Source organism: Hypanus sabinus, chromosome 7 (genome assembly GCF_030144855.1).
Source record: "Hypanus sabinus isolate sHypSab1 chromosome 7, sHypSab1.hap1, whole genome shotgun sequence".
In the NCBI taxonomy this organism is placed as follows: domain Eukaryota; kingdom Metazoa; phylum Chordata; class Chondrichthyes; order Myliobatiformes; family Dasyatidae; genus Hypanus; species Hypanus sabinus.
Window position 1 is genome coordinate 175,259,914 of NC_082712.1, and position 14,918 is coordinate 175,274,831.

A 14,918-nucleotide genomic window follows, 5' to 3' on the forward strand; every position below is an offset into this window, starting at 1 on the left:
TTCCTCAAAAACAAATCAGCTGACAAAACTGCCTAACCAGAGCCTTGAAGTGAAAACCAAGAACTGCTCTGCTTTGATTGGATTTTCAACACTTCCTTCTCAAGTCTGGCTGGGTGCTGAAAGCTTTAATTGTGTTCATTAAAAATATGAAAATCAAATATAATTTCTTAGTCTGTTCAGTGTCCAGTAATTAGACCATAAGATATAGGAGCCGTTCAGCCCAAAAATCAAATGGCAAAGTTCTGAGTTTGTTTCTACAGAAGTGGTTTGATATTGCTTTCTTCTGGATAACGTCTTTACGAGATGGGTGACTCCCCCCACCCCACCCATTATCAATACTCTTCAGGGATTGTCTGCCTGGAATCAGTGGTTGCATAACCAGGAACTGTCATGTGTGCCAGCTGCTCATGTGACCATTCACCACCTGCTCCCATGGATTCACGTGACCCTGATCAGAATCAGGTTTATAATCGGCAACTTGCGTCGTGAAATTTGTTAACTTAGCAGCGGCAGTTCGATGCAACACATAATATAGAAGGAAAAAAAAGTAAAAATAAATAAATAAGTCAATCAATTACAGTATATGTATATTGAATAGACTAAAAATCATGCAAAAACTGCAGGCGAGCAGAGGGAAGGAGAGCCTATCGTATCCTTTGGTAGAGATGTAGCTCAGCCGCACCACCCCAATGTACATGTGATAAATAAATGAATCTGAATCTGAATTGCTGAGTCCAGATCACACTCTCACGTGCTCCACTACCCTGGATTCATTAAATGATTCGCCCACTTAAAAGTTCTCTCCACTCAATGCCAAATCTTTCAATGATGCCAAACCTCCCCTGAGGACTATTGACCTGTAACATTAAATCTCTTCCTCTCTTAAAACTTGCTACTTAAGCATCTCCAGAACTTTCTGCTTTTATTTAAATTTCTTATTCCTAGCGCCCACTGTTCTCTGCTATTGTTGAAAGAAATGCGATTTCTTTTCCACTAGAAAAGGAGATTATGGCGCGAAGATTATGATGCAAAGAAATGACTGAAGTGGTTAAGGAAACAAACTGAGTGTGTCAAAGCTTATTTGCAGTATCTTACCATACGTTTCAAAGATAAATGCTAATTTATTTGTATATGCTCGGCAGCAGGGTGGAGATTGATCTCTACAAAAAAGAGGTGTAAGGCACTCCTTCCCTCCGCTAGCCTGCAGGTCACCCTTGGGCAAGGTGTAGCACCTGGTTAGCCTCTCGATCAGGGTCACGTGAAGTCATAGGAGAAGGTGATGGATGGTCATATGGCGTACATCACAAGTCCTGGTAATGCGATCGTCAGGCAGACAATCTCTGAAGAGTATTGATAATGACTGGGGTCACCCGTCTTGTAAAGACACTGCCCAGAAGGAGGCAATGGCAAACCAGTTCTATAGAAAAATTTGCCAAGGTCATGGTCATGGAAGGATCATGATTGCCCATGTCATACAAAACGGCACGTAATGATGATGGCGATGATGATTGTCATTTGCACAAGTATAGATGTGTGCACCAGGGCAAAATAATAACTTACAGCAGCATCACTGGCACACAGCCTCGAATAAAATGCACTTATAAGCCTTCTTAACCACCCTGTTGATCTCTGTAGTCATTTTCAAGAAGCTATGAACTTGGATCCCAAGATCCCTCTGCTCAGCAATACTGTTAAGGATCTTGCCCTTAGCAGAGTACTGTCTCCTTGCATTTCCCCTACCCAGCTGCATCACCTCACATTTATCTGGGTTAAACCCCATCTTCTACTTCTCTGTTCGTATCTACAACCAATCTATATTGCTGTATTCTTTGCCATTCTTCTACACTATCCACAACTCCTCCAATCTTGGTATCTTTCGCAGTCTTACTAATCCACCCATCTATATTTTTATCCAGGTCACTTATATAGATCACAAACAACAGAGGTCCCACCACAGGTCCCTGCTGAACACCACTAATTACAGACCTCCGGCTCAGATAGGTCCCTCTGTCCTGTATGCGCAAGCTCTGAATCCAAGCAGACAGTTGTTTGAATGTAGCTGTTTTTGAACCAGGCGGTGCGGGGCATCAGACTTCTGTACTTCCTGCCCAATGGTAGCTGTGAGAAAATGGTATAACCTGAATAGTGAGGGTCTTTGATGATAGAATTCGGCACAACATTGTGGGCCGAAGGGCCTGTACTGTGCTGTACTATTCTATGTTCTATGGACGTTGCCTGCCTGAGATAATAGCGATGGTGGGGGAGGGGGGGGGGGAAATGTGCCTGTGATGTATTAGGCTGAGTTCACTGCTCTCTAGAATGACCTACACTCCCCATACCAGCCCATGAAGCAACCAATCAGGATAATTTCAACAGTACATCTGAAGAAGTTTTTTAGGGTGCTTAGTGATAAGCTGAATCTCCTTAACCTCCTAAGAAAGTAATGATGCTGGTTCACCTTCCTTGTGACAGTCTCATTGACACAAACTGGGATAGAACTCTTTTTGCTAAAGTCCATGTAGACAACACCCACCGCCTTCCTTCATCAACTTCCTGATAACTTGCGTTAAATATTCCACCGGATTGGATAACATGACCTACCACGCAGAAATCCATACTGATTATCCTTAATCAGTCCATGTCTATCCAAATGCTCAATATCCCCACCTTAGAATGCCTTCCAATAACTTTCCCACTATTAATCAGAATCAGAATCAGGGTTATTATCATCGGCATGTGATATGAAATTTGTTAACTTTGCAGCAGCAGTTCAATGCAGTACATAATCTAGCAGAGAGAAAAAAAATGTCAGGCTCACCAGCCTATAATTTCCTGGTTTATTTTTAGATCCTTTCTTAAACAGCAGAACAAAAACAGGCACCTTCCAATCCTCCAGTGCCTCATTGGTCACTAAGGGCGATTTAAATATCTTTTCTAGGGCCCCTGCAAATGCCTCCCACAGGGTCTGAGGGAACACCCTGTCAGGCCCAGGGGATTTATACTCTTACTTGCCTCAAGACAGCACACTCTCTCGTTGGGGACCTACTTATTGCCTCTTCCTTTTCCATGAAGTTGATGCCGCTTTGCCTAATTTCTATAGACTCTGCGTCCGACTCCCAAGTAAATACAAACGTAAAAAAATCCATTTTAGATCCCGCCCATCTCTTTTGGCTTCACGCATGTATAATCATTCTGATCTCCCAATTTTGTCCCTTGCAATACTTTTGCTCTTGACATATCTGTACAATCCCTGAGAATTCTCCCTCACCTTGTCTGCTAGGACAAACTCATGCCTTCTTTCAGCCCTCCTGATTATTTTCTTAAGTGTTCTTTTGCATTTCTTACATTCCATAAGTACCTCATTTGATCCCACCTGCCCTTAAATGCTATACACGTCCTTTTTTAAGCAGTTTCTCAATACCTCTTGAACACCAAGGATCCTGAAACCAGTTATCCTTACCTTGTATTGTACATACAAGTTTGTACTCTCAAAATTTCACTTTTGGAGGTCTCTCACTTACACCATTGCCAAAAAACAGCCTGTCCCAACCCACACTTGCCAGTTCCTCGCTGATATCATCAAAATTGTCCTTTCTCAAACCATGGACATGATTTATTGTTTTCCACATTTACTTTGAAACTAATGGCATTATGATCACTGGATGCAAAGTGTTCCCCTACACAGACTTCTGTCACCTGCCCTGTCTCAGTCCCTAACAGCAGATCAGGTATTGCACACTCTTTTGTTGGGACTTCGACTTATTGACTTTCATGAACACACTTGACAAACTCTATCCCATCTAGTCCCTTTACAGTGTGGTAGTCTCAGTCAATATGTGGAAAGTTAAAATCTCCTATCAAGTTTCTTGCAACAATCTGCAATGTCTCTACAAATTTGCTCCTCTCAATCCTGTGGACTGCCGGGTAATCTATAATATATTCCCATATAAGTTATTGAATATATTTAAAGCATTGATTGATTCTTGATTAGTAAGGGTGTCAAAGGTTACAGGGAGATGGCACAAGGATGGGGTTGAGTGGGTTAATAAATAAGTCATGATGGAATGGTGGAGCAGACTTGATGGACCAAATGGCCTAATTCTGCTCCAATGTCATATGCTCTTAAAATAAAGGGCTATTCAGAATGTTTTTTTCCATTCAAAGAGCAGTGAGCTTTTGCAATTCTCTGTCACAGAAGTTGAGTATCTAAGAGTAAAATCAACTGATGGATTTTTTGAAAATGAGTGGCTAATATTGTTCCATTATTCCCGAAGAGAACAACGGAAAATCCTGTAAACTGTAGACCAGTGAGTCTGAAATCAATGGTAGGGATATTACAAAAATTGGTGTTGTTGTGGATAGCATAGAAGACTGGCAAAGAATGCAATGGGATATTGATCAGTTGCAGAGACAGGTGGAGGAATGGCAGATGGAGTTTAACCCAGCCAACTGTGAAGTGTTGCACCTTGGTAGGTCAAATTTGAAGCCCTTAACAGTGCTGATGAGCAGAGCGATTTTGGAGTTCAAGTTCATAACTCCCTGAAGGTGGCTACACAAGTTGATAGGATGGTAGAGAAGACATATGGCATGTTTGCCTTTATTAGTCAAGGCAATGAGTTCAAAAGTCAGGAAGTTATGTTGTAGCTTTATAAAGCTCTAGGTTGTATCAGGAGGATTGCATACAGTTCTGGTCGCCCCATTATAGGAAGAATATTGAGGCTTTGGAGACGGTGCAGAAGAGGTTAACTGGGATTCTGCCTGGATTAGAGGGCATGTGATGTATCGAGACAGTTGCAACTTGGGTTGTTTTCTCTAGAATGAAGACTGAGGGGAGATCGGACAGGTTTATAAGATTATGTGAGGCAAAGATGAGTATTAGGACAATATCTTTTTCCCGTGATTGAAATATCTAACACTAGAGGGCATGCATTTAAAGTGAGAGGGGGTAAGTTCAAAGGATATATAAGGGGAGGGAGTGGGAAGCACCAGAGAGACATCCTGTAAAGGTCAATAAACCAATTGTTTGGAATCAAATAGCCTTGACTGGTGTTCCAGTCTGCATCAACACCACCCCCCCCCCACCCCTGTCATTTCTTCTCTGCCATGTGTCTCACAATCCTCCCGTGGGTCTCCACTTTCACCATTCCCAATATCCTCTGCTCCAGTCAGATCTACAAACTTGCTCTCTGCTCCACGTTGACAAATACAGTACAAACAAGCTGGATGAACTCAGCAGGTCGGGCAACATCCAATGAAATGAGCAGTCAATGGATGCTGCCCGACCTGCTGAGTTCATTCAGCTTGTTTGTACGTGTTGATTTGACCACAGCATCTGCAGTGTACTTTGTGTTGATAAATACAGTACTGTGCAAAAGTCTTAGGCACCCTGGCTATATATACGTGCCTACATCTTTTGCACAGTACTGTAGAGTCAGATACAATAAACTTGAACTTGAAAGGTAGAAGTCTAAGAGTGGCCACAGATGGTGACATTGTCCCCATTACTTAGGCTGGCTCTTACTTGCACTTGCTCCGAGGACACAAGGAGTAGGCCATTCAGCCCCTGAAGGGAACGATGGACTTTGCAGCACAGAATTTCTCTACACATCAATACTCCAACTGATCCTGTGTTTTACTGCACACTCAGTGCCCCAAGTATACTGACCATATAAAATAAGGAACCTCTGCCGCAATTAGCCTCACCACTGATGCCCCTCAGGTCTGCGTCCTGTGACCCCACACTGCTCCCTAGCCTGCTCCCATGGGGCACCACAATGGCATCATAGTTAGCGCGACACGACTACAGCTTGGGACTCAGAGTTCCAGTCCAACATTCTCTGTAAGCAAGTTGGTATGAGTATTCCCACAAATAAATGAATCTCAGGGCTGTTCACTGTATGTACTTTGATAATAAATTTAGTTTCAACTTTGAACTTTTGCTCTGTGCACTCCTGTTTCCTCCCGGAATCCAAAGACGTACCGGTTAGTAGGTTAATTGATCATTGTAAATTGTCTGTTAAATTGGAGTGTCTCTGGGTGATATGGTTCATTGGGCTAGAAGGGCCTGCTTTGCACTGTGTCTCTAAATAAAATAGAGAGATACAATTGCCTGGCCAGATTCTCGTAAAGGCATAGAACACTACAGCACAGAAAAAGGCCCTGTCACCCACCTACTCGGTACTAAAATATAAATCTACTTAGTCCCATCAACCTACACTTGACCATAGCCCTCCAAACCCCTCTCATCCATGTACCTATCCAAAGCTTTCTTAAATTTGATACTGAAGCTACATCCATTACTTCTGCTTACAGCTCATTCCACACTCTCACCACACTGAGTGAAGAAGAATCCCCTCAGGTTGCCCGTAAACAGTTCATGTTTCACCCTTAACCCATGACCTCTGTTCTAATTCCATCTACAAGCTTACGGATAATATCACTAAAGAGTGCTGCATCTCAGGTAGCGATGAGTTGGAGTGTAAGGAGATAAGAGCTTGGTGAAATGGTGTCTGGACAACAATCTTTCCCTTCAATGTCAACAAAAAATAAGATGTGGGCATTGACTTCAGGAAGGGGATGGTGACTATGCTCCTGTCTACATCGCCAATTTAGATTGGACAGGCCAAGAGGGTTGAGAGCTTCAAGTTCCTTGGAACATTTTAAAAACTCTTAGAAAAGCAACTAGATGATAGAAAAGTGGAGGGCTATGCAGGAGGGAAGAGTTAGATTGATCTTAAATTGAGTAACCTTAGATTGAGTTAGTTAGAAGGTTGGTACAACATCCTGAACTAAGGGTCCTGTAGTGTGCTAAAATGTTCTATGTTTTACATTCTATCTCTCAGTACATCATTGTTCCTAATGAACCTACTGTTTACGTATGCCTTTCTCAAAGTTCCCTGCCCATTGAAGCTGATAGTTTTGTTTGAGTTTTCATGCTCAGTGAATCAGAATCAGGTTTTTTATCACTGACACATTCATGAAATTAGCTGATCCTATAACTTGGACTGTGGGTCTTCAAGCCTCTGTACCACCACCCTAATTATAGTAATGAGGGAAAGTGCTGCCCGGGATGGTGAGGGATGCTACCCTCTTGAGGCACCACTTTTAAAGATATCCTCAATGGTGGGGAGGGTCATGCATGTGATGCAGCCTCTTTTGGTCCCATACATTGGAGTCTCCATACCAGATGGTGATACGGCCATACATGGTAACGCAGCAGTTAGATTGGGGTTCAATTCCCACCACTATCTATAAGGAGTTCGTACATCATCCCTGGGTTTGCATGGGTTTCTTCCAGTGCTCCAGTTTCCTTCCATGTTCCAAAGATGTACAGTTAGGGTGAGTTGTGGACACGTTATGTTGGCACCAGAAGTGTGGCGACACTAGGCAAGCTGCCTAGCGCGATCCGTGCTGATTTAATTTGATGCATTTTACTGTGTGCTTTGATGTACATGTGACAAATAAAGCCAATATTTTTATTCTTTAATCTAAATGCAGTACTTCACAGTACATCAGTAGAAATATGCTGGAGTCTTTGGTGACATACCAGATCTCCTAATGAAGTATTACAGTGAGCTGTGATGTGTAATGTAATGCCTGAAATGGTGGCAAATGGAGTTTCAGATGTAACTTTCAAAAGATGTTAGAGTCATATAAGACACAGGAGCAGAATTAGGCCATTTGGCTCATCGAGTCTGCTCTACCATTCAATCAGGCTGATTCTTTTCTCCCCTCCTCAGCCCCACTCCCCGGCCTTCTCTCTGTAACCTTTCATGCCACGTCCAATCAAGAACCTATCAATCTCTGTCTTAAATACACCCAATGACCTGGCCTCCACAGCTGCCTGTGGTAACAAATTCCACAAATTCACTACCCTCTGGCTAAAGAAATTTCTCTGCATCTCTGTTTTAAATGGATGCCCCTTTATACTGAGGCTATGCCCTCTTCCCCCAGGTACCCCCACCATGGGAAACCTTTCCACATCTACTCTATCTAGGCCTTTGGACATTCAAAAGGTTTCAATGAGATCCCCCCTCATCCTTTAAATTCCAGTGAGTACAGACTCAGAGTCATCAAATATTTCTCGTATGATAACGCTTTCATTCCTGGAATCATCCTTGTGAACTGCCTTACCTTTTGGGCAAGATCAGAGGAGTAGGACTAATTGGAGAATCTTTCCAAAGAACTGACAAATAATCCTCCTCCATTACGACATGATGTGTCTCCTCTTACCCTTTTCCCATGGTCCACTCTCCTCTCATTTCAGGTTCCTTCTTCTCTTGCCCTTTGCCTTTTCCACCTATGATCTCCCAGCTTCTGACTTCATTCTCCCTCCCCACCAAGCTTCACCTATCACCTTCTAGCTTGTCCTCCTTCCCACCCCCCACCTTTTTATTCTGCCATCTTCCCCCTTCTTTTCCAGTCCCGAGGAATGTTCTCTGCCTGAAACATCAACTTTTTATTCATTTCCATTGATGCTGCCATACCTGCTCAGTTCCTCCAGAGTTTTGTGTGTGTGTTACTACAATCGTATCACTTTGTCTGATCAGACATTTTGGTTAGCCATGGCAACTTTCCAAAACTAATTTTCTCTGCATTCTCAAGTTCTTTCACTGCCCCAGACGTGGTTATATAACTTGATGAGTAATCCAGAAATTTGTATCGGGAATCTAGAAAATATAATTTGAAATCTCACAACGACAGATTGCCAATTTGTGAAACCTCTGAAAATTGAAAAGTAACAAGCACCTTGTGCATTCATTAACTGGTTTATCAGAACACAACACACCTAAGAACTGAAGGAACTCAGATGCACTGATGGAGGAAATAGACATTTGATAAACACAAGATATTCTGCAGATGCTGGAGATCTTGAGTAACAAATGCAAAATGCTGGAGGAACACAGCAAGACAGACAGCATCTATAGAAAATAATAAGCATTTGACGTTTTGGGCCAAGACCCTTCATCAGGACTGGAAAGGAAGGGGGAAGGAGGTCAAGCTGGCACGTGATTGGCCGAGCCAGCTGGATATGGTGGGGGCTGAAGTAAGAAGCTGGAAGGCAATAGGAGGAAAAGGGAAAGGGTTAAAGAAGGAATTTGAAATGCGATGAGGGTGGACTATGGGAGAAAGGAAAGGAGATCATCCAGGGGATGTGATAGGCAGAGGAAAAGAAGAGAGAGAAAGTCAAGAGTGTGGAATTGAAGAAAAGACAAAACAATATAGTTTGCTGCAATTTGTATGGCCTGAGCATTCAGATTCCTATTCATCAGGATCACATCCACTACGTCCAGTCCAAGCTCCATCTGCAAATGTGTGAGGAACACTTCCACACATCTTAATATCAACAAGGAGGAGTTTGTCACGCTAATTAGAGCTATACTTTGCAGTGGGTCAGAATTCAAAGCTCAAAGTAAATTTATTATCAAAGTAAATTAAAATATACCATATGTCACGATGTACTACCCTGAGATTCATTAACTTACAGGCATTCACCGTAGAACAGAGATACAGTAGAGTCAATGAAAACCTACACACAAGGACTGACAACCCATGTGCAAAGAAGACAAAATGCAAATACAATAATAATAATAATGCAAATAACACTACCAAGGACAGGAGGAGGAAGAGGGATAGCACACATTAAAATTTTACACAACAGTCAGATAAAACTTCTAAGGATTTATTTTCATCAATGGAAACAGAATTCAGCATGCAATTCTGTTAAGAAGTACACACCACAGAATGAGAGTACCACTAGTCACTGGCAGCCAACCAGCAAAGGCCCCCTCTATTCCCACTCGCTGCCTCCTGCCTGTCAGCCATTCCTCTATCCATTCCAGTATCTTTTCTGTAACGCCACAGGATTTTATCTTGTTAAGCAGCCTCATGTGAGGCACATTATCAAATGACTTCTGAAAATCCAAGTGAGTGCATAGGTTGTGGAATCAGTTCAGCGTTGAGGAGAGTGAAGTTATCCACACCAGTTCAGGAGCCTGATGGCTGAAGGGTAATAACTGTTCCTGAACCTGGTGCTGTGGGACCTAAGGCTCCTGTATCTCCTGCACGATGGTAGCAGTGAGAAGAGAAAACAGTCTCTAAATTATTAATCACCAAGACAGCAAGACCCATTTGGAGTTAAGTGACATTTGGAACCCCAGCTCAGATCATAAGTACTTGTTATACTATATTTCAATGTTAATGCTGAACTTGAAATTACACTGTGCTGGACTGTCAGTTTCAATCATCTCTGCTTCTCTTTCTCATTCTGTTCAGGCGTGCGGCTCCATCTGCAGAGTTCTCCGTCGATCGCACACGGCACCTCATGTCCTTCCTGGCGATGCTAGGGCCCAGCCCAGATTGGAACGTGGGTCTCTCTGCCGAGGACCTCTGCACCAAGGACTGTGGCTGGGTACAGAAGGTTGTTCAGGATCTCATTCCCTGGGACGCTGGGACTGATAGTGGAGTGACCTACATGGTAAGCACTTCCTTACTTTCTCAGCGGCATTGCTCAAAGTAAGAGGTAATTCATTTTTCATTGCCACATGTGCTGGGATACAGTGAAAGCCCTTTGTGTGCATGCAGTCAAGAGTCAAGATTCAAGATTCATTCAACTTAATGTCATTTCCAGTACACAAGTGTAAAGGAGAGCTAAATAATTGTTACTCCGGATTCAATGCAACACAAAACACTCAATAATATAAAGAAAGCAATAATAATAAAATACAATAAATACATACATAAACTGATTTTTATGTCCTTAAAGTGGTGCTAGGCTCAGGAGTGTCTGTACATAAGGTGACTGATAGGGAATGATAAAGTAGTGGTGGTTGGGGATGTGGAGGGGTGGGTTGTTGGATGGAGGTGTTGAACAGCATTACTATTTGGGGAAAGTAACCGTTTTTGGGTCTGGCGGTCCTGGTGTGGATGCTACGTAGCCTCCTCCCTGATGGGAGTGGGACCAACAATCCATGAGCAGGGTGGGTGGGTCCTTCATGATGTAACCGGCCCTTTTCCAGCATCTCTCTGTATATATTACAGCCCGGTGTGTCAGAGTTCGGAGTTCATTTCTGGTGCCCTCTGTAAACAAGTTTGTACGTTCCTTCCCGTGTACAAGTGGGTTTGGTCCAGGTGCTCAGGTTTCCTCCCACAGACTAAAGACATATCGGTTAGAATGTTGCCCTTTCTCTCATATGGCTTAAAGGTTAAAAGGGAAGAATAGTTGTCTTCAGATATGAGCCTTGATGTAGTGGCATCTGGAGTAACTGCATGTGGTTCTGGGGCAGTGCCACCCAGGGATAATACGATGAGTGGCCCCTGTACTGGGTACAGGAATGGAATCCGGTGTGCAGCCCATCCACCTCGAGGTTCAATCTGTTGAGCATTCAGAGATGCTCTTCTGCACACCTCTGTAACATGTGGTTATTTGAGTTACTGTTGCCTTCCTGTCAGTTTGAACCAGTCTGGCCATTCTTCTCTGACCTCTCTCATTAACAAGGTCTTTTCACCCACAGAACTGCCACTCATCGGATTTATTTTGTTTTTCACACTATTCTTTGTAAAGTATAGTGTTGTGCATGAAAATCCCAGGAGATCAGCAGTTTCTGAGACACACAGACCACTCCATCTGACACCAACAATCAAAGTCACTGAGATCACATTTCTCCTCCATTCTGATGTTTGGTCTGAACAACAGCTGAACCTCTTGACTGTGTCTGGACACTTTTATGCATTGAGTTGCTGCCATGTGATTGGCTGATTATATATCTGCATTAACAAGCAGGTGTACAGATGTATCTAATAACGTAGCCACTTTATATATAGACATTAAGACTAATAACAACTGGTTCCCAAAGAACAACTGGAAAGCCCAATGGAATATCGACCTTTCTCTCATATGACTTACATTAAATGTAATGGAGGTTAGGTTCAGACACCAGCCTTCATCTGATGGTACAGTACTTGGCACAACAGCATGTGGTTCTGGGCAGTGCTACACAGGAATAATATTTTGGCCTTGGAGGTCTGTTGTGTGGGTTACTCTGAGTGGAACCAGATCTGAAGCCTTTCAGAGTCACTGCAGTCCAGAGCTGCTAAGACCCATCTGGCCGGGAGTTTGAGTGACTTTTGCCAAGCCGATGCAAATTCCGTATCAGATGGTGATGCAGTCAGTCAGAATTCTCTCCACAGTATGTCTGTAGAAATTTGCTAGAGTCTTTGTTAACATACCAAATTTTCCCAAGCTCCTCATGAAATGTAGCTGTTGCTGTACTATTTTTGTAATTGCACTGATACGTTGAGCCCAGGATAAATCTTCAGAGAACTTGAAAGTGCTCACCCTTTCCACTGCTGATCCCTCGATGAGGACTGGTGTGTGTTCCCTCGGCTTCCCCTTCCTGAAGTCCATAATCAGTTCCTTGCTGTTGTTGAGGTTGAGTGCAAAGTTGTTGTTGCAACATCACTCAACCAGCTGACTTATCTCACTCCTGTACATCTCCTCGTCACCATCTGAAATTCTGTCAACAGCAGTTTTTTATCCTTTATCAGGTGCTGTGGACTTCGCGGTATTAGTCATAGGCAAACATACTCATGGTATAACTGCCATGAAAATCCACTGTTTGTGGCTACAGCACAGTATATTACAAATACAACTTCATTAGTTAGAAGTTTCTTTGAAATTCCTTTGAAGTTTGCGAAGATTCGGCATGACATTTAAAACTTTGACAAGCTTCTATATAAGTGATGGAGAGTATATTGATTGGCTGTGTCATGGCTGGAATGGAAATACCAATGCCCTTGAATGGGAAATCATACCAAAAGTGGTCCATCACTTGTAAAACTCCCAACTATTGAGCACATTTACACAGAGTACAGTTGCAGGAAAGTGGCATCCATCATCAAAGATCCCATCACCCAGGTCATGCTCTCTTCTCGTTGCTGCCAATTGGGAAGAAGATACAGGAGCCTCAGATCCAACACTGCCAGATTCAGGAACAGTTATTACCCCTCAACCATCAGGGTCTGGAATCAGTGGGGATAACTTCACTCAACGTGACTCACCCCATCACTGAACTGTTCCCACAACTTATGGACTCAGTTTCAAGGACTCGTCATCTTATGTTCTTGATATTTGTTTCTTATTACTTTTCTTATTATTTTTTTCTTTGTATTGGCACAGTTTATTGTCTTTTTCACATTGTTCACCCTGTTGGGAGCAGTCTTTCATTGATTATATCATGGTTCTTGGATTTACTGAGCATGCCACAAGAAAACGAATCTCAGGGCTGTACATGGTGACGTATATGTACTTTGATAATAATATTACTTTGAACTTCAGAAAGCACTTTGGGACAATTTGCTGCTTAATGCTGCATGTTTATTGTCATTGGGGCAGCACAGTAGCATTGCATTTAGCATAACATTTTACAGTGTTCAATTCCCTCTACTGTCTCTAATGAGTTTGTATGTTCTATGTAATTTCCTCTGGGTGCTCCAGGCACCATGGTAGTGTAGTGATCAGTGCGACGCTATTACAGCTCGGGATATTAGAGTTTGGAATTTATTTCCGGCGCTGCTTGTAAGGATTTTGTGTGTTCTCCCTGTGACCACATGGGTTTCCTCTGGGTGCTCTGGTTTCCTCCCATAACGTACAGAATATACGGGTTAGTAGGCTAATTGGTCATTGTAAATTGTCCTGTGATTAGGCTAGGGTTAAATAGGTGGGTTGCTGGGCTCATTGGACTGAGGGGCCTGTTCCACATTGTGTCTTAAATAAAATAAAATATACGGGTTAGGATCAGTGAGTTGAGGTCATGTTACATTGGCCACAGAAACATGGCGACACTTGGTTGTTGATGCGAACAATGCATTTCATGTATGTTTTGATGTCCATGTGCATAAGAAGAGCATAAATAGAAACTGGCTATGGTCCAGGAGCAGGTCAATAGGACAAAGAAGAATAATAGTTTGGCACAGACTAGATGGGCCAAAAGGTCTGTCTCTGTGCTGTAGAATCTCTGTGACTCCATGTGACAAACAAAACTAATCTTTATCGTTATTTCTTGCAATGTCCAATCATTGATCCAATCAGATTTGAATCATAGCATTTCTATCATGATTTCAAGTTTAAGTTCAAGTTTACTGTCATCTGACTGTACATATTTACAACCAAAGGAAACAATGTTCCTCTGGACCACGGTTTACCCACAAAACGTATATCAACATATCAGTTAATAAAATATAATTCAAATTCAAAATGTATGCGGCAGAGGTAAACAGTAAACATCTGGCTGTCCTGGTGACGAGACCACGGTGGAGGCAGGGTGTTCATTAATCTCACAGACTGAGGGAAGAATCGGTTACTCGGTCTGGCAGTCCTCATCCTGATGCTCCTGTACCTCCTTCCTGAAGGTAGTGGGTCAAGGATGGGAAGTGGAGATCCTCAACAAGGCTTTGGACCCTTCTTCTTGCAAGAGTTTATGGCAGTTTGTTGCAGGTGTGATGGGATTTAGCTAACATTAGTTTTGTTCACCTGTACATCAAGATCAATGTCAAAGTTGTGGTTATTGTCATATGTACAGGTTCATATTTGCACAGATGGAATGATAAACTTACAATACCATCACAAGTACACAGTACCAGATAAGCAACGTTCACAAGGGAAGCACAAATTATCTATTTATTTAGAGATACTGTGCAGAACAGGCCCTTTCAACCCAACGAGTCACAGTGCCCAGCAACCCACCTATTAAACACTACCCCAATTGTAGGACAACTTACAATGTTTATCATCATCATCACTATGTGCCATGTCATATGATGTGGGCTATCATGATTTCCTGGCCATGATTCTTCTTGGCAAATTTTTCTACAGAACTGGTTTGCCATTGCCTTCTTCTGGGCAGTGTCTTTACAAGACG

General features: G+C 42.6%; 1 protein-coding gene across 1 annotated transcript in view; it reads left to right on the plus strand.

The window, feature by feature from the left end:
• LOC132397415 (spondin-1-like) overlaps window positions 1-14,918 on the plus strand; it is a 327,855-nt gene that overhangs the window by 276,833 nt on the left and 36,104 nt on the right. The window contains exon 8 of the mRNA XM_059976155.1: window positions 10,276-10,477. Within this exon, the coding sequence (XP_059832138.1) occupies window positions 10,276-10,477 (202 nt within the window). The remainder of the gene's footprint in view (window positions 1-10,275; window positions 10,478-14,918) is intronic.